This window comes from Oratosquilla oratoria, chromosome 29 (genome assembly GCF_046742065.1).
Source record: "Oratosquilla oratoria isolate Oo_2021 chromosome 29, ASM4674206v1, whole genome shotgun sequence".
NCBI lineage: Eukaryota > Metazoa > Arthropoda > Malacostraca > Stomatopoda > Squillidae > Oratosquilla > Oratosquilla oratoria.
Genome location: NC_134805.1, coordinates 44,660,837 through 44,682,068, shown reverse-complemented (window position 1 = coordinate 44,682,068; position 21,232 = coordinate 44,660,837). Strand labels below are relative to the sequence as shown.

Genomic DNA, 21,232 nt, shown 5'->3' with positions numbered 1-21,232 from the left:
AACGATGTATTTTTTCCACCAAGAAAATGACAGACATTTGATAAATATGTCCCGTATATATATATATATATATATATATATATATATATGTATATATATATATATATATATATATATATATATATATATATTCGTGAATCTTCCTCCGGTCCTGAAACAGTTTGGGATTTTCTTGTGTTATATGTAAAGAAAGAAAGAAGAAGAAGGAAAGAAAAAATGGACAGATATCTGCTGCCCGGATTGTGAATTGGGTTATATATTCTGGGTTTACCTCCGCTCCTGCCCGTCCCCCCCCCGTAACCCCCACCCCACCTCACATATCACCACCACTGCCTTCGCCCACCTACGCCCTCCCCACCACCTTCACCCCCCACGCCCTCCCCACCACCTTCTCCCCCCCCCCAACCATTGCCTTCGCCACAACCACTGCTTACACCATCGTCTCCACCTCTACCCCCTCCTTCTCCACCACTTCCGCCTCCTTCTCCACCGCCTCCTCCGCCAACAACTTTGGAGAATCGGGGGGAGGAAAAGGTTGGGGAAAGACTCACAATTGCCCGACGCCAAAAATTTTGTTTATGATTAATGAAATCCGACTTTTCTCTCGAAAGTCCAGGAATTTTTGGCACCGATTTGTTTATTTTTACTTATTTGTTCGTTTTCATTTGTTTATTTATTTATTTTTATTCTAATTATTTTCTATTCATTCAGAAGGGATCGTGTATCTTTCCATGAAAAAAAAATCGAAAATACCAAATAAAACGATTAACGAAATTTTGACGCTATACTGGAAGAGTTTCGAAAGAGTGATTAAATAAATGCAAGAAGTACATTCATCCTCCCATCCCGCATTCTGTGAATTACACTCAGGGTAATGAATGTAATAAACTTCCTAGAGAGGCAGTGCAATGTAGTACAGTTTAACTTTTAAGATTCGTTTAGATAAACACCTAAGCAAGATGCTGTAATGCTTGCCATTTACTAAATTTTATTTTTATTCATTTATTATTATTATTATTTATCAATTATATTTTTGTTTATTATTTATCATTATATATTGGTTTAATTTTTTCGCAACCGACCTACTCATGAACCAAAAGGTCTCTTGTCGGCACGCTCATCCTTTTTTTTTTTTTTTTAGAATTAGAATTAGAATTAGGTTAGAAGCCTATGCCAGGAGGTGGATGGGGTTGAAGTTGGTCCATTGTTCCCCAGAGATATGATGGAGGTCAACAAAATCGAGCACAGCTTTTTCGATATTTATGTCATTCGTGGGAAGCGATCCAGAGAACCTCCGCTCTCTTGAAGAAATTTTGGTTTTGGTTTTGTGACATCCGTGGGATTTTTCGATATTTCATGGAGCTTGGTTTACAGAAGGCAGTAATATGATTTACGGTAGGCCACTAATCTCTCTCTCTCTCTCTCTCTCTCTCTCTCTCTCTCTCTCTTCAACAATATCCGGAGCTTCAATCCTTAGAGACAATATCGAATGGAAGGAAAACCTCCGCTCTCTTGAAGAAATTTTGGTAGTTCTGACGTCAGTGGGATTTTCGATATTTCATGGGGCTTGGGTTACAGAAGGCAGTAAGATGATTTACGGTAGGCTACAAGTCTCTCTATTTCTCCTCTCTCTCTCTCTCTCTCTCTCTCTCTCTCTCTCTCTCTCTCTCTCTCTCTCTCTCTCTCTCTCTCTCTCTCTCTCTATCTATCTCTCTCTCTCTCTTCAACAATAACCAGCGTTTCTAACATTAGGGACAATATTGACCGGAAAGATACTAGAAATTCAAATGGATCAGTTGTCATTTTTGAGTGGAGACTAATTTCCAGCCATAAAAGATATAATTAGCGACTCTGGTCAGGAGGGATACCACTGAAGCAGAGTCTTTGGAGTATCATATTGTAATGGAAAAACAAAAGTGAGGTTAGTATGTGGGGGAGAAGGTGCATTGGATGGTGTGAGAAATAGCGAATCCCAGTGTTCGGAATTTCCTGTTGACTTATGCCCTTGTTGCCCAACACGTTCCAGGAATTGTTGACAACGGTATTGATGATAATGCTGTCAGTAAATACGGTCTTAATGCGTACCTTGCTACACGTCTTGTATACGACCCCTCCCCTTCCCCTCTCCTTCCCCTTCCTCTCCCCCTCGCCCTTCCTCCCCGTCTCCCTCCCACGCCAGCGCCTCTATCCCAATCTTTTAAAGTGATGAAAACTAGAGACGAGGGAACGAACGGGGGCTTACCAAAATATCTTGGTGAGAGATCTAGACGGAATGATTTCGCCATCACAATTCAATCCTGCCTTATTGGTTCAATGGATCACAAAGACGAAGTCAAAGGCTGAGCAGCGAGTCGGGACGCAGTGGCTCGATCTGATCGCGTCTTTATAATTATGACTTCAATGCCGGCGTTCGGTTCGCTTGATTCATGGCTTAGACAAAGTGGTTCGCTTGCTTTGGTTGGCTGAAACTACCTACCCTCCCCTCCTTCTCAGTGTTTGTAGGCTGTGGAATTTGTCCTTTTCTTTTCTGTCTTCTGTATCTTATTTTAAACTGTAATTATTATTATTATTATTATTATTATTATTATTATTGTTGTTATCATTCTAGTTTAGGCGTATGTTATAAGTATAGTCGAGTGTTGGTATATCCTTAATAGTAAGAATATATCGGCGCTGGTGTTTTTTTGGTGTTCACGGGGTTTACTGTGTATCCATTGATGTGAGTTGAATTCAGAGAGAAAAGAGAAGAGAACCTAAGGATACTGCCATAGTCGTGTAACACACACACACACACACACACACACACACACACACACATGCACATGCACACATTGGGAATGTAGTTTTATACCAGTGTATAAAGCCCACCCCTCTATATATTTTTCTTCTTTTTTCTTTTCTTTTTTTCTACTCCTTTTCCCATACCGGCTTTCTGTCCCCTATTCATTTATTTAGTCCTCTTTTGGAGTGCATTTCTTCGGTTCCTTTCCACCCTTCTTTCTCCTTTTCACATTCTCTCTCTCTCTCTCTCTCTCTCTCTCTCTCTCTCTCTCTCTCTCTCTCTCTCTCACTTTTTTTTTTCTCTCTCATCTCGTATTTTCTATTTTTTTCCCCTTTGGCCTTCATAGTTTTGACTTGGCCCAATAGGCGAGCTAAGTCTTCAGGGTTTAGGGAGGGGGTAGAAGTAGGGGGACAGGGAGGGGAGGCGTGAGTGGAAGGCAGGAAAGAAGGGAGGGAAGGACGTAGACGGGGTACGAGAGAAAGAGAGGGGGGTGGGGAGATCGGAAGAGAACTTGAATTGAGTTCTGATGGTTCTAGTTTTGAGGCTCCTGCTCGGATAGACTATATATATATATATATATATATATATATATATATATATATATATATATATATATATATTTGTGTGTGTGTGTGTGTATCATGAAGGTGGAAAAAGAAGTCACGGGTCAAGTTCCGAGTTCCTGAGTTTATTCCTGACCGGTTTCGCTCTATGCTTCTTCAGAGCGAAACCGGTCAGGAATAAACTCAGGAACTCGGAACTAGACCCGTGACTTCTTTTTCCACCTTCATCAACTTGTCACAATGTACCAGCATATATATCATGCTTTGTCTGGTCCATACTTGCGTGTTATATTTGTTTGTGTGTATTTACCCTTCCGATTCCACATATTACTATCGGAATCAAAATAGTCCTCTGTGAAATGATAATGATAACAAATAATGATGTTAATGATGGGTATTCATTCCCTTTCATCATCATCATCATCATCATCATCATCACGCATATGTTATAGACTGTATTTTACCAGCGCTTCTATCCTTATAGACAATCTCGCGCCATCACACTCACATGTCACCAGTTCAGCGCGCGCGCACACACACACACACACACACACACACACACACACACACACACACACATTTAGTGTACCAACGCTCGAGTTGGTTTGTGTCATCGTTGTTACTCGAGTAGGCGGGCGAGCGCGTAGACTTGTGTGTTGGTTATCTCTTGTTATTTTGCATAAATGATCGGACCCCAGTTGTTTCCGAAGTACGGGTTGATGCCGTTAACGTAAATGGCCAATGGGGAACGGGGAAGAGCCTGGCGAAATGGAGAGGGTTTTTGGTGAGGGTAGGAGACTTCTAAGAGGAGGTTTATGGCTAGTTTGATCTTCTGTCTGGGATAGAAAAAATAAGTAAATAGATAAATGATAGAAATTGACTGTAGGGATGACTTGTTTCTATTCAATTCTATTTGTTATTTTTCTTTTTTTTTTAGTTATTTTTATTTTATATGATTTTTTTTATTTGTATTTCTGATTTATTTTTGTTTTAATTTTTTCATTTATTTAGAATTTAAACCACACAATTTACGCATCACTTTGCTGTAGTCATGAACCTCATGTCTATAAAAATTTGGTTGCAAGGAAATGTAATGTAGCTAACAGTCAATGGATAAGTGATAATATTGTGTGTGCGTGCGTGCGTGTGTGTGTGTGTTACATTTGTGTTTGCTTGTGTAAATGTGAAAGCGACTGTGTTCAAGCCAAAATCTGCAGGTACATAATGTCTACACAAAAGCCTACGCAATAATTATTTTTAGGTCGTAGCCTTCATAAAACACGAAGAATATCGTTCAGAAGCGAAATGAAATCGCACGGTTCATAGACATAACGCGGAAACTCGAAACGAAACAATAAGATACTCGCCGTGGAAGAAGGGAAAGTTACTGGGTAACCTCGTAACCCAAATATATGACAGCCATGGCACGAAGGTAATCTGAAGGGTAATTTTACGCGCGAGGATATTCGAAACCAGTTATCAGTTTAATGAAAATCTATGCCGATGCAAAACAGATTTCATGAGCGAATTCACAAAGGAATGGTATTGACAAGTCTTCAGAAACAGCTTCCTTTTGCTTAGATCAAAATCTAGAATGTCCTGACATAAGCGTTTTCTAAATAGTTATTCTTTCAGTTAAACACTAGATTCTTACTGCTATTACTGTAGCCCTTAACAGGCGATTTTATTTTTCTTTATGGATTAACCTTGTTATTTATTTTTTTTTCTTTCTTTCTTTCTCCACATGGTCTAGACTCTAGCGGATTGCATCCTTTCAATTTAATCCTCTTCTCGTAATATCTTGGGATCTCTCGGCTCTTTTAACATACAATCTTTCTCTTAGTTTTTTTTATTTTTTTTTATTGTGGGATTTGCAGGGATTGTAAATATTCATATTTTGCTCTTTTTTTCATTGCTATCGTATCATCTAACTTCCTCAATTCTTAATTCTCCTTCTCTTCCCCTTCCTCCCTTCTTCCCTTCTCACCTCTTGTCTCTCCTCTTTTCTTTCTAAGAGGCTAGAGAAGCATTTTAATCCGTTTATGAACAGGGGTGTGTCTGGGGTAGACAAGCGCAGGATGCGTGTTATCGTACATCGTTCATGCAACCATCCAAACGCGAGTCTTTTTTTTTTTTTTTTTTTTTATCAGCCTTAGGCCCACTGGGTATATGGTCTGAAGTCGAAATAACAACAGGTTGGTTTAATTAATTCACCACACAAAGAAAAATAGATGTGTCATGAAGAGGTAGGACTGTAAGGTCAAATTACATTCATACTGTCGCGGCCATGAAACCTATTCAAACTGGGTTTCGTCAGTTGTTGCGAGTTCGTATGAGTAAAAACGACTTTAGTTACGATATTTTGTTTTTCGAATCTCCAAATGTCAGATTACCTTTGCTTCATAAATCGAGAAGCTACATGGCGAATTAAAGCAGTTAAACCTATATGAATTTCAGACACATAAATGTTCTAATGGAGGTATAATATTGAAAGCAAAGTCTTCATCTAGCTTATCAAATTCACAACATTTGACGGAAATCGGCTTAGGCTCGTGAATTAATATTGCTCTCTGTTTGAAATGAATGATTATTTTTCATTTAGACGTCGGTACATACTAAACGTTGTCATATTTTTGCACATCTGCGACATGACGTCATCAAGGTGTACGGACAGCATTCAACTGCCATCCCATCAAGTGACTGTTGAGTCCCGGCAAGGGATGGTAGACCTTATTTTCCAAACAGATCCATTTTATTCCACATGGCAACAATTGATTCGATTTCCAAAACCACAGATTATAATATTCATTTATTCGTGGAAGAGTAATAAGTTGCAATGAAAATAGTGATAAAAAGAAATCGTGTACATGGTCAGCGCATCTGAATAGAACATATATATATATATATATATATATATATATATATAAAGAGGGAGAGAGGAGAGTGATGGAGTGATGTGGCACAGCGCGGTCTCACCTAGCCGCGCTTAAGGGCTCACGTTAAAATCGATAATGTTGGTTGCACTCAAACCCCGACACAAGCTTCGAAACTTCAGACCTTTTTACAAATGTTGCGTAGGTTAGATGAAGTGAGTTTCAGGCGACTAGCATAGTGTGCGTGTGAATGAAACCCCTCCCCATTTTATAAATCAAAGAATGAAAACGAAAAACGGAGAAGAGAACATAAAATCAAGAAAAGGGGGAAGGAAATTGAGGAAAAGTTTGGATAACTGACGGTAGAATCGTCCGAAGAAAATTGAGATTGTTTTGATAGTATTCGGACATTGCTTGGATGATAGAGAAGATTGAGGGCGACAACGTGGAGGGAGGGAGAGGAAAGGGAGGAGATTCTTACGGGAGATGTTTCTTGATGAAATGGAGAATTTGAGTTATTGAGAGGTCAACCGACGAGGATACGTGTATGAGAAATAGAAAACGGAGACAGTTTATAGTAATGTAAAGAAGAAGAATTGTTGCATATAATAGGGTGTTTGATGACCACCTGTACAATTTGTGTTGTATGAACCCTTGGAAAATTATATGCAAAGTTGATAGATAATTAAGGGCTGATGAAAGAAATGAAAAAAGGTTTTGGGAAGATGGGAAAGGAGGAGAGAGGGTGGGAAGATAGATAAAAACACAAGGTTCCCAAGGAAGTAGTGATTGTTAGCGCGTCCGAAATGCCAAGAAAGAAAATACGGAATATTCCTAACGTTGTTCAATACAAAAAAAATGTATTGGTTGATTGATGCATTGATTTATTTTATTTTATTTGTTCGTTTTTTTAAGGAGTTGCATTGGACTGCGCTTAAAGTGTTCATACTATATTAATGGAGATATTGAATTCGAAAGTGACGTGACGTCACACAACACCGACTTGCTACGTTACAATTTTGTTGAATATTTTACACACAAGATATAGATTCATACGTTCACAGCGTTGTAAATAGTGAATATTGTGTAAGTTAGCAGAAAACATGCCGTGTTTATTTGCAAGAACAAACATTGAATGTTTTCATAATTGTTCTTGAGATTGTTCACACAGCTGTGGAAAAATGTGGAAAATGGCTCGACCTTGTATATTCCTCTCGCAGTGTTCTTTGAAATACAACAGCAAGATCCAATGAACGAAACCAATAACAGCCAGCGGAAAACTTATTCACATCTCAAAGTCGATTAGAAAACGAATAACACGTTAACCTTTGATGATTTTTTTCACACTCGCAGATCTCGCCAGACAATTTTTTTTCCACCTCATTCAATACATATTTCGCTCTGGAAGAAAACTTTGATAAAAGGTGGTAAGTTCCGTGTTTCCAGTTGAGAATCAGATGTATCGACAAACCGTTATGTCCTATTTTTGTTAACAAATGTGATTTTAATTTACAGTGTGTTTAAACGTATACATATATGTATTCATGTGAGGTGTATATGTGCGGACATGTATGTGAGTGTGCAAGCAAGCTATGTGCATCGTGTGCGTGTGTTAGAGTGTGCAGCAAGAGCTCTGTGATGTGAGGCTACTAGTGCTTTTGCTGGCATGAGTCACAGACCGTATGCATGGTTGTAGCTGGCGCCGTCGTTTGACTTTGAACATACACAGTCGGCATAAAAAGTTATCAACATCCGTGTGTGAAAAGTGTGATATATATTTTTGTCCATTGGATACCGAGATGTTAGTGTGTGTGTACGAAAGCACATATTTATCTTCTTTCTTCCAGTCAGCCGTTAGCCCCAAAGATACGGGAAGTATTTTTATATACACAACAGATAGAATAGATATTGGTGAAGTTAACTGGCGAAATATTTTGACCAAATAAAAGGTTTGTAATAACTTAGAAGATAAAACTAGATGATTAACAGCCTACCTGTATTACTGTCATCTACTATTACGTGAAACATTAAAGCAAATCATAGTATGGACTTAATTATAATGCTTAGTGGTCAACCTTGGTAAATGTATGTTCCTGCACTTATTTTGAGTTTCTAGTGGGTCTTGATGTATTCTAGAAAGTAATATACTTACAGCAGTAACCTTTGCCTTTAGTCCTATGATAGCATGGTCAATTGGCAGGCAGTAATTATAAGTCTTTATGCTCGTGAGGCACGGACCAAACCATACACGCCATAATATACAATTTAGCTGTCGGTGTTCAATAGATAAACCTATATTAGTTCATTGGAGGAATGTATGGTGTTAATATAGTGTTAGTATGTTGATATGAGGAATGATGTATTGTGTTTGAGTAGAATACATATTTTTTTGTTTATTATAATTGCGTTGGTGCAAAAGGCAGATATAGAATGCAAGAATATTTCTGTATTTGATTGTATTTTATTGATTTGTTTGTTTGGTTTTATTTAATTTTTAAAAACTTGTTCACTGAATGGGTGATCTCTACTCAGAGTATATGTAGATTTCAAACACAATATAGTTTGTATTGAATTGATCAAAGTAAACGTGATATTACAAATTGACATAATCCTGTAATACAACAAACAGGTGATCACAGCCAAGGAATACAAGCAAGTGAATACATTGACATGCCTGCCATGGCTGTATTCTCATGACGTATGGGTATATTGTGACGCTCCAGTGTGACGTGTTCAAAGCCGTCACACCTTTGATCAACCTCTCGACTAATGAGCGATGCGACGTTGTTTTGGGCGGATGACTTTGATGGGTGGCAGGTGGTGTGATCACAGCTGACACAGTCTGATCCCCACTCCCCTTCCCCTCCCACTCCCTCCCCACCCTTGTAGGGGTGTGGAGGGAGGTAGGAAGTGAGAGGCATTGAAAGAGAAGAGAACTCAATTGTCCGAGGTCAATAGTCAATTCGGGAGTTGTGTGAGTCATGCTTGTTCTTGTTCTTGTTCTTGGTGTTCTTCTAGGGATGGAGGGTTGGTTATAGACATATTTTTTATTGGTCCTAATGACAAATTAGTTTTAACTGATATAGATTTTTTTTCCTGGTCTCTGTTCGTGGTAGTCGGACACTTAAAACACGCCTCTTTCTTAGCTTTCATGATCCTGATTGGTTGAGATTCTTAGCTTCCATGATCTTGACTGGTTAAAATGATTACCGTACAATGCTGAGTATGTTTCCCACACTTTTTCCTGTAAATGCTGTCGTGGAAATAGTTACAGAAAATGGAAAGCGGTATTAAATGATACGGTAATGGTAGTAGGCGGAGCTTCTCGGTTAAGTGGGCGGAGCCAAGGGAAGGATGTTGACCAGCAAAGAGACATTTGATTGGTTATCTGGAAGAGGATAATATTAGGTTCAGTTTCCCCCCCCAGAACACAAAAATTGTCCACATTCTAATAAAATCTTCCCGGCGACAAACAGAATAAAGTATGGTGGGGTTATTGTGGGATAGAATTGGGATCAAGAGTAGAATTGGATTCGTCTGTAGAGAGCGCTGGAAGAAACTCCCGAGGACAAATGCTTGCAGGTCGAAATTGCGTGCATAGAGGTTGTACCCACGAGCCTACGCCGTTGCTGCAGTGTTGCTTGCGTGTGGGTTGGCAATTTTTACTGCAAACATACTACACGCGTGTCGCTTGTTTCCTTTTTTTTCGAACGTACTCTCATGGGTATATTGCCAACATGATAGTCATGATGATTAGAGAGAGGGAGAGAGAGAAAATAAACGTACGTAGTATGTTGCAAGGTATTATTTGATGGCGTTGATATTGATTTTAATAACTACTTTAATGACAGTTGTTGATAGTAGTGGTAGTGATAATTATTATGATAATAACGATAGTTTATGATGATAATAACAATAATAATAATAATAAAGGATACGAGAACAAAAAACGAATTTTGTCAGACTATTTGTGTGATTGCTAGAGAACCAGAGCTCAGACTACCGGGAGGGAGTGAGGGAGGTGGAGGTGGGGGACCGTTGTGGAGGAGGAGTGGGAGGAGGTGGTTAATAAAAGAAGCTCCAAAATATTTCTTGTCTAATTACACCCATTCCACCCCCCATCGGTTGCCATGTTGTAGTTATATTCGCCAAAACATTTTTGACTTTCTTCTCGTATATCCAGGTAGTGTCATGATATATTTTTAAAAATTCTCTTATAATCCGTTTGTAATGGTCGCGTTTTGTTCCAGAATGTTCTTATGGTACTTAGACTCGTTACTTTAATTCCATATTGTGTAGATTTTAGTTGGCAGGCAAACTTAGACCATATATGATATATGTATTCACTATAAGCCTAATATAGTTTAAAAAGAATTATTCAGGATGCTTAGTGATACATATACTCAAAATTACATGTGATAAGAGTTACATTTGTGTCTATATGCGTCTGTGCGCCAAGGTTGTGTGGATCTATGACGGTTTGAAGGTGAACGTGGAAGGGAGGTGGAGGAGCCTTGTTCCTCCAGGGACTGTGTCGAGGATTGCACCGCTATTTCTCGATTATAACCGAATATTAAACGAAAAACTGAGTACCAGTGAAGAAGGTTATCTTCGTGGAAAATTTTCGGAATTCGTATTCGTAAACAATAAAAGATAAAATGAAAATTTTAGCAGACTTATTGAACTCTTGAATAATGAAAATTGATCATATTTGTATTTATGTATATTGTGTAGGAAATTGATTGTGATATATGCTTTCATATAATTGTTGGCTGCACTTCTGTTCAATCTTTCGAACGCTTATCTAACCTCACTTGTTTCTTTCCACGACAGATGAGCTGGACGCGAGGAGTTTCCAAGGAAATAGGAGTCACGTGGATCACTTCAAGCTACTCCAGCGAGACGGGGACTCCCTACTTATCGGAGCCAGGTAAGCAGACGTTCTTCGTGTACTTAACGAACGCGTTTTATACTATTGAGTGAGTTTGGGAGTACAGAGAAGATCCGACAAGGGGATTGGAGGAAGATGGTAAATGGTGCATTGTCAAGGTTGCTTGATCATGGGTCTCTCTCTCTCTCTCTCTCTCTCTCTCTCTCTCTCTCTCTCTCTCTCTCTCTCTCTCTCTCTCTCTCTCTCTCTCTCTCTCTCTCTCTCTCCCCCTCTCCTCCAAAGGGGCTCCTCTTTAACTAAATAGAATCTCCTAGCGTTAGACAGAACAATATCCTTAAATCCTCATCAAGACAATGTTTACGAGCCCAAAGACTTGAACGTTCAAACTGAAACAAACATAAACGCTTAGGACCTAAATGTTTACAGTGACCCATTAAATGACTGGCAGTGTTCCCGTTCTTCTTTTTTGTATAAGCTCAGAGTTGCGTTGTTTATATACTCTCCCATTTATTATCTTACCAGATAGAACAAAAGATTCATCGACCCTGTTACAGGAAGGGATACCTACCGGTTGAGTGAAATTGATATCAGACGAAATAGAATGATAATTATGGAGTAAAGTTATATTTACCACATTGTAGAAAGGAAGCGTTGCACTTTACAAATATTACAAAAAAAAATCAAGAGGTAGCATTGGGAGATGTTTATAGTTTAAAGAATAGATACCCAAAGAAAAAAATAATAACACAATTGCCATTTCTCTTAAACGAGGACTAAAAATAATTCGAAGAGAAAAGATGTTATGATGTAGAAATGCTGTTCATGAAGAAATGTTGAATGAAATTATATTAAAAGTTAGGGGAAAACAGGTTTCGTTTTGTGCTGAAATATAATATTAAGAGAGAATCTTCACTGCTGGAAGGCCTGCTGGAGCTTCCAGGAAAGATAAATACGAAATACTTAGAAGGAAAAATTGTGGCGGGGCTTCAAGACGCTGGGATATAATGAAGGGTGCTCCGAGATGCTGGGAGATACCTACTGATTAACGGAAAACCTTTCGAATATCCTTAAAAATAATCTGGTCGACAAAAGGATCCCATATGTCCCTTTATATATATATATATATATATATATATATATATATATATATATATATATATATATATATATATATATATATATATATATAATATCTTGATCTTGTGTTTCCTTTCATCTTCATCTTCATCTTCATATTTATTAAAATGAATTTTGTGTTGTACTGGCTGTAGAGGAGTAGATTTGTATATATTGGATACGTACGCGTGTGCATGTTCTTGTACATGTGTGTTTGTGTTTCCGTGTTTTCTGGTATATAGATACACGCGTTTTCGTGTTTTTTACAAGTATGTGGATATGTTTGTGTGTGTATTGTTTGTATATTGTGTGTGTGTAGCCTGGCTTAACTCATAGGCAGGCACCTAAATGTGCTCATTCATTAAAAAAAATCGAGCATTTTTTTGTGAACTCTTCTGAACGTGACATTTATGCAGGAGAAGCAAGCCCCGGATGAGGCGGAAATTAACCGTCAAATAAGCGGTCTTAAGGCCACTACCCGGATTCCAAAGTTTTTAACACGACCGGATACTTGGAGTGGCACCCCCCACCCCCCACACCCCGAAACTTGCGTCCGAACTCACGAACAACGCAGGAACTTTGGTGATTGTAGAAGTGTGTATTGTGAGTGCTGGCCATGCAGAGTCTCGAGGTGACTTGTTTTGTCGATAAAAAGGTTACGGGAGAATAGGAAACGCGCGCGGACGCGCACACGTACACATTTCACTTCTTATTTACGTGATGATTTATTTATTCATGTATTTCTTATTTATTTATTTATGAATTTATTTGTTTATTCTGCCATTTAGACTACAACTGGGCAGGTTGTAAAGAAAATACAGAGAGATAGAGAGCTACGGGTGAACATTAATAGACCCCACACACACACACACACAAATACGTAGTCCAAAACTAGGCTGATTATAATGTTAATGATAATAATAGGAATTATGATAATATTAGCAATAACAATGGTAAAGATAACAATGATAGTAATAATAACAGGTCTGAAAATTTGGGTGGTATGTGAAATGGGGGGGGGGGAATCTGCAGAAAGGTCCGAAAATATTTCATAGTTTTGTTCTAAATACTCTTCCGAAATGTATACGTATTGAATGTTTTGAAAAATTATTTACCTGAACCAACAGCGATGCAAGTTAAAGGAGGCTTTCATAGTCACGGCGAGTGTATTTCGAATAGAATTGAATATTTTTCTGTATGCATGTATACCCGTGTGGGTGTGCTTGTGTGTACGTATTTTGATTTTGTTAATAATCTGCGTTCGTGTAGTTGTGGGCGTGCTTTGTGTGTGTGTGTACATATTTTGAGTTTGTTATTATGAATGCGGTCGTGTACATGTTAGTGTGTGTGTGCGTGGTTGTGTACGTATTTTGTGTTTGTTATTATGAATGCGGTCGTGTGTTTGTGGGCGTGCTTTATGTGTGTGTGTGTGTGTGTGTGTGTGTGGTTGTATACGTATTTTGAGGTTATTATTATGAATGCGGTCGTGTATATGTTACTGTGTGTGTGTGTGTGTGTACGTATTTTGAGTTTGTTATTATGAATGCGATCGTGTGTGTGTGTGCGTGTGTGTGTGTGTGTGTGTGCGTGGTTGTGTACGTATTTTGAGTTTGTTATTATGAATGCGATCGTGTGTGTGTGTGCGTGTGTGTGTACGTATTTTGAGTTTGTTATTATGAATGCGGTCGTATACATGTTTGTGTGTGTGTGTGTGTTTGTGAATGTAATATTATATTATATAGTATTTTGTTTATTGTTTATCCGATTAGTCATTAGGGAAACAGGAAACTTTTGTCCTAAATAATTCATCCCAAGACCACAAACAAAACTGAAACAGAAAACATAAATCCGCATTACAGATATAATAAACAAGTATTTTCCTTTCAATAAATGAAAAAGGAAAAAAGAAAAACACCGTGGGAACTCGAAGATCGCATAAGGACATGACGCTTCAGACTTCGCAGAGTAAAAGTGTCTTGAATAAAGAGCAAACGACCTACTTGAGTGTCTGATAGTTCCTCCCTCCCCCCGCCTTCCCCTCAAGTCTCCAGAGTACTTTGCAACTAACAGCTGTACTTGGTGCGTTGGCCAACTGCCCAGCTGGTCCCAGATGGCAATACCACGTGTGCAACTGCGCAACTTGGCGGCTTGAACCATCTGGAAGTACTCGTCGTTGCTGTATCTTCCTTCCGAGGTGGTTAGCTGGGCTGCGTGGGAGTGAGGGAGTGAAGGTTAAAGTGCCAGCTGGGAGTACTGAAGACTCCCAGTTCGAGTTCAACCGTATTAAGCCAGCCACGCTGTCATTTTGACAAAAACAATCCAAACATATTCAGTGATTAAATAGATTGTAGTTTTTTCACTCGCGTGTGGATTTATGAATTGTTTATGAATGGATTACTTCAACTTTCTGTACACTTACGAATTCGATCTTGTTTAGGGTTCCTCTCTGTAAACACGGACGATGGACCTGAATGTAATTATACTAGCAATGGCTAAAAGGGGGGTATTACTTCAAATTGATGCATGGAGGTTACCGTAATTATGTCTTCGTGATCCAGTGGCTCTCAAACTGTTTCACTCCATTTCCCCCCTTTCCATGAATTCTCAACATTCGTCTGGCTCCTCCTTCCTTTTTTTCCACAAATCCCACCCCGCCAATAGAGGTAGGAGAAAATAACAATAAAATGTCGATGAAAATGAACCTTTTGCTTCATTGCAAAGTTGGCAATCATAATCATATTTCTTATGTTAGGAGAGAGTAATGGAAGTTTGTCTTTATGTTCAGATTCCTCTTATTATATAGAAATGTATAATTTGTAACATCAGGCCATGACACAGCTTAAGTTTTTGGTCATGGTTGAGAACCACTATCCAGTCGTTACCATGGAAACGCCATTATCCGTGAAAAATCACAGTCAGTGGAAATGCCACGTGCTTTGTTGTTATCCACAGCAACAGAATGAGATTCCAGTGCCAACCCCCGGCACAGCGCCATCGGTAGGTGATTAGCAACCAATCATGGAAGAGGCTAACAAGGTTTGGGTGCCAATTTAACAACGGGATGATGACGCGATGCACCTTAAATGACTCCAGTCGATGTCAAAGAAATGGGATTGGAGACGGATTCAGGGAGCATTTCCCTAACATTTTCCGACCCTAGCACATCCTGTGGTCTGGTCTAAGCAGCCCAGCACACCTCCTAACTAATATCTTATTACTGGAAGGATAAAGGAAAGGGTAGTATGTATATGCATCGCTTCCCAACACACACACACACACACACACACACACACACACACACACACACACACACACACACACACACACACACACACACACACACACACACACACACCCCACACCCCACACCCCCCTAGAATTGATTCCAGCACCCTCAGCGGGTGCGAGAAGCCAAGGTTAGGAAACGCTGCCTCAAGGGGAGGTGAAGGGAATGAGGATGATTGGAACTACTCTACATAGCTTCAACTCGCTTTAGCACTTGCCGGTTCGCATTCTTTACAAGGTGAGTTGGCGAGACATCTGTCTGTGGTTTGTAAACCTCATACAGACGCGGTTGGTTACTGGAGCATGAAGTCGGACCCTGTGTATGTGGTTAAGCGCTGGCTACGGTGTGATGGTTTCACCAACACGTATATCCATCAAGAAGGAGGCCTCGCCTTACGTGGTGGCCGTTGTGCGTTCGATTCTTGTCCAGAATTTTTTTTAAACTTTTGTTCCGAGAGAGGAAGCCATCAAAGTAGTGCTTCGTCGCAATATCGATGAGATATTGGCTCTTTTTAAGTTTTCGGGGCTTGTATGGTACGCTGACCAGAGTCCTGTGACACGTTGTGGGACATATACGTATTCATATGGTACCAATACATATACATACATGAAAAGAGGAAACACAGGTGTCTTAGTCCGAGTTTATTCCTGACTAGTTTCACAATGAACTTCATTAATGCGAAACTAGTCAGGATTAAGACTCCTGTATTTTCTTTCCCCACCCACGTCATCTGTCAGAATATTTCAACATGTATATCAAATGGTGTCAAACATCTACTTCGTATAAAGGCACAGTGCCCTGGTAGCGTAATCAGGGGCGTGTTGGACTCGCATTCGCTTAGTTATGTGTTCGAAGCCCTCACTCCTCTCCGATTCCCAGCAGTGACTATTACCTTCCCCAACATGCCCCAAAGCGAATAGGGCAAAGGTGTCGGCTTCGGCCGCAGTTACGCAATATTGTATGGGGACACACACACACACACACACACACACACACACACACACACACACACACACACACACACTGAAGAGGTTAAGTCAGAGATGACAAAGAAATTTAAAGCCTGAGGGGTGGGGTTACCGAAAGGCGGGTTAGTTTAAGTTAAGAATTATATATCAGCGTTCATCATTGAGTGACGATTAGTCGCCGGCGCTACGTGACTTCGATCCGTAAGGGTGTCAATAAAAAATATCGCCACACACGCGCACACGGACAGAATTTCATAAACTGCAATGCTAATGCGGGATTAATGTACATTTCAGTGTAACCGGGCAGTTTAAGAATCGGCGATTATAATTAGTTAAATTAATTTGGGAACTCGCTTTTGATACACGGGTGGGTTTCAGACTCACAGGCTCATTAGCACATACTCAAAAATTAATGATCTTGAAGATCGGGGAGAGGGGCTGAGAAAGACATTCATGCACTCGTTCTGAGAAACTGGAGACTTCGAAAGGGCGACCTGTCCTAAAGGCGAACACTTATAAAATAAAACGCACCTGGCAAACTCGGTATTACGTTAAAAAAAAATCCTAAAGACGAACGCGTGGGTGGTGGTGGGGTTCTGGAACAAAATGAAAATTTCGGAAAGACGCGGAGAATAGAAAACGAGGGAATTCGAGTTTTTTTTTTTTTTTTTTTTTTTCTAAGGAAAAGTCATTCCGGAGGAGGGCGGAGAGACACAATCCGGAGGAAGACCCGGACGTTAAGAGAACTCGGACAGTCCGGAACGTGAACGACGACGAAGGGTCCCGGACAGGAGTCTTGGAGGCGTTCAAATGTCTGACCCAGACATTGTCCGGGACTTGGGAATGGGTGTTTGGGGATCTGAGGGACGGAAGGGGAGATGAGATGGAAGAAGAGGGGGAGGAGGAGGAGAAGAAGAAGAAGTGGAAATGATTGTTTGGGGATCTGAAGGACAGCGGACCGAAAGAATATGAGATGGAAGAAGAAGAGAAGAAAGAGAGAAGAAGAAGAGGAGGAGGAAGTGGGAAAAGGTGTCTTGGGATCTGAGCGACGGCGCATTGAAGGAAAGATGAGATGGAAGAAGAAGAAGAAAAAGAAGGAGGAGGAGGACAAGAAGATGTAGGAATAGGTGTTTGGCGATCTGAGAGACAGCGCATGGAAGGGGAGATGACATTGAGGGGGGAGAAGAAGGAGGAGTAGGAGGAAGAGGAAAAAGAAGGAGGAGGAGGCTGGTTAGGAAAGAGAGGATGTGGAGAATGGGAATGAGAAGAAGCGTGTCAGAGAACGAAGCGAAAAAAAGGGAGAAGCTTCGTGTCCTTAATTAAGATTTTTTTTTTTTTTCGTACCGGGATTTATCGTGCTGAATAGAATAACTTGGTGAAAACCAGACAGTTACATGCTAACCAAGTTGTGGAGGTTTACTTAACTAAAGTTTACTGGTTCAACGAAAAGGTTTTAGTGGGTTTATGGTATTGTGTTTTATGTTTGATGACGGGGGGATATCCCCTAATCATATTGAGAGTATCATTCAAAGTTTCAAACGAGAGTGTGTGTGTGTGTGTGTGCGAGCGCAAGCGCGCTCGCGTTTGGCACATATTTGGATCAAACTCTTAGACGACGTGACACTAGGTTCCAACTCAGACCTCATTGTGCCCATCCTTCCCCCTTCTGTCACTTCTTCAGGAGTGCTTGCCACCCCCCTCCTACCCAATCGTACTTTAACATTATGATCAGCAGTAGTCATTAATATAATTATCATCATCATTCTATCCATTAAGCCTGGTCTTTGATTAGTCTCAAAGACACAAGAGAGGCGTTGTTCCTTCGATCCCAAGCTTCTGTTCCATTTACTCGCTAGAACGCCTTGGGCCGCCGAGGGTCCTCTCGCGGACGCCTTGGGTGCGGTCAGCAAGATCCCCGGCCTCTGGTTTGATAGTTGGCGTCGAGGGTATCATTAGTAGAAGATACGAGATAAGGCGTTTCGTGGTCTCCTGGGAGACGTCTGGAGGTGTCATGGAGGTGCTTGGAGGATGCTGAGACGTTAAAGACTGGCGTTGTTGGATGGACGGATAGATGGGGGATGCTGAAGGATTAAGATAACACCTACAGTCGTGTGAATGCAAGTACAGGTAGTTCTCGTTTTGTGCGAGATATGGGTTCCTACGGGTTTCGCACAAACTGAAATCGCACAAAAAAAACATATTTCCCCCATAAGAAACAATGGATAATAGGGGGGATGCGGGTTTTGGCCCAAAAAACTTCCATTTTTTGAACGAAAAACACATTTATTTGACTAATAAAGTGAACATGTTCTAAAAATGTATCGTTCTAAACCTATAAGTAACACTAATGTGTAAATAAAGTGTAAATAAAGCACCCATTAAAACTCAACACGATGCTCCCTCACTTCTCACAGTCCCTCACAGTCACTCGCCATCTTCGTCTGTGCTGTCCACCTCCTCTGGCACATCCACTTCCACTTCCACTTCCTCTCCTATAGCTTCAGGGTCATCCACTTCCTCTTCCTCTTCTGTCACTGGTTGCACAGGCGGTTTATTGAAAAACTCCAGCATGGTGGTCTGGCGGTTTTTCTTTTGAAATTCAGTCTGCATTTGAGTGTAGCAGAAAAGTGTGTCCATACACTTTCTTGTGATTGTGGTGCTTCGTTCAACATTGGGGTCGTGTTCTTCCAGCATGGCAAAACCTTCTTTTATTTTTCCTAATGCTTCACTGATAACAGTGGCAGTGAGCGTCAGTCCTCCTTCAGCCTTGTCTGACGCAGCCGTCGCTTCTGCTTCTTCTCTTTCCCTCTTGTTCTCTTCTTCGATGTCCAGCAGGTCTTCATTGGCTCAATTCTTGTCTGTGTGACTGAAGCAGTTGATCAATGTCCTCTTCCTCCACTTCATCAAGGCCTAAATCCTGGGCATAGCTGATTGTGTCCTTGTTTGCCTTCGAAACGATGTCGTCCACATTGAAGTCTTCGAAGGAATGAACAAACTGAGGACACAGTTTTTTCCAAACACCATTCAGACATTTCGTTGGCACTTCATCCCAGGACTGCTTGATAAAGGTTACAGCATCTTTTATTGTAAAATTCTTCCAGAAATCTCGCAGCGTCTTGTTCATCTCGTTCGTTTTCTTTACTGCAGCAGCCATCGTAGACCTCAGGTAGTAGGACTTGAAGGTTTGAATCAGCCCCTGGTCACAGGGCTGCAGCAGACAAGTCGTGTTGGGAGGCAGGAGGGCCAGTTTGATGTTGTTACTGAGACTTTCAAGACTGGCTGGATGACTGGGAGCATTGTCTACCAGCAACGAGATCTTCAAGGGGATGCCTTTCTTGTTGCAGTAGGCTTTCAGCTCGCTGTGCAACTTGTTCTTGTAGTAATCATTGAATACTTTTCCAGTCATCCATCCCTTCTTGTTGGCGTACCAATGGACTGGCAGGAAAGCCCGGTCATATCCCTGAAACACACAAATTATCCGAGAATTAAGGTGTGGCCACGCTCCTTTTTCTTAACAAAGAAAACGTATAAGCCAGTCGCTTGCATCACAAACCTAAGTATTTTTAATGTCACTTGTGTACACTTCACAAACCCTGATTAATTAACGGTATTAAATATTTTATTATTTAACACAATCAATAACAATAACAACATAAGAACTGTAGAATAAATAGATAAATATTAAATAAACCAATCTTACCTTAAGGGCTCTGGGGTTCTGAGAGTGATAGATGAGGACAGGCTTCAGCCTGCAGTCCCCCTCAGCGTTGGCCCCCAGCAGCAGCGTCAGGCGGTCCTTGGACGCCTTAAAACCAGGCGCCGTCTTCTCCTCCTGTGCGATGTACGTCCTCGCTGGCATCTTCTTCCAGTAAAGGCCGGTCTCGTCTACATTGAACACTTGCTTGGATGAGTATTGTCCTTCTTCCAGGGTCTTCTTAAGCATCTCTGGGAATTTCCTGGCCGATTCTGTGTCTGCTGATGCTGCTTCTCCGGTCATTTTGATGTTATGAAACCCGTGTCTTAGCTTAATTTTTGCAAACCAACCAGAACTTGCTTGGAAGGATGTATTTGGCCCGTCATTTCCTTCGATGTCGTTAATGAGGCTTTTAGCTTTTTCCTGAATGATGGCCAAACTAACAGGAATGCTGTTCTTGTTCTGGTGTTGAATCCAATTCGCCAGCATTTTTTCCATCCTCTCCATGGCCGACGATCTGCTGTAGGCTACCCTCTGCAATGTCCTAGACGAACCTGCTTCCACAGTTGCTCGTATTTTTGCAGCATTGTCTCGGACGCGCCGCAGTGTGCTCTCCCCCAATCCCAAGGCATGGGATATGATCGAAGTTTTTTGTCCTTGGTCATACCGGCTCAAAATTTCCATTTTCTTAGCCAGAGTGAGTGACTTGCGCTGTATTTTCTTAGCTGGAGGGCCGCTGCTGGTTCCAGGAGAAGATGAAGGACGTTTTGGGGCCATTTTGACGAATGAGTAAACTGGCTGGACTGGCTGTGACTGCAAACACACGAGAGGGCTGTAAACATTATAACTGGGAGCGTGAGCGGCCGCCTGTCGGCAGGCAGCGGAACTACGTATCTGGCGCACTGTTTGAAATGCGGTTGGGGCAAATCGCATCTTAGCGAACAGATCGCACAATTTTAATTAATCATAATATTTTTAATGTCGCATCTTAGCGAATTCGCACAAACAGAACACGCACAAAACGAGAACTACCTGTACTGTAACGCAAATGAATGTGAT

At 40.8% G+C, this 21,232-nt stretch overlaps 1 protein-coding gene across 8 annotated transcripts in view; it reads left to right on the top strand.

Moving 5' to 3' along the window:
- The window catches only part of LOC143040761 (semaphorin-1A-like), a 666,238-nt gene that overhangs the window by 608,717 nt on the left and 36,289 nt on the right, over window positions 1–21,232 (top strand). For all 8 annotated transcript variants that reach the window (XM_076212173.1, XM_076212170.1, XM_076212168.1 and 5 more), the window contains one exon: window positions 11,052–11,148. In XM_076212173.1, coding sequence (XP_076068288.1) covers window positions 11,052–11,148 — 97 coding nt within the window. The remainder of the gene's footprint in view (window positions 1–11,051; window positions 11,149–21,232) is intronic.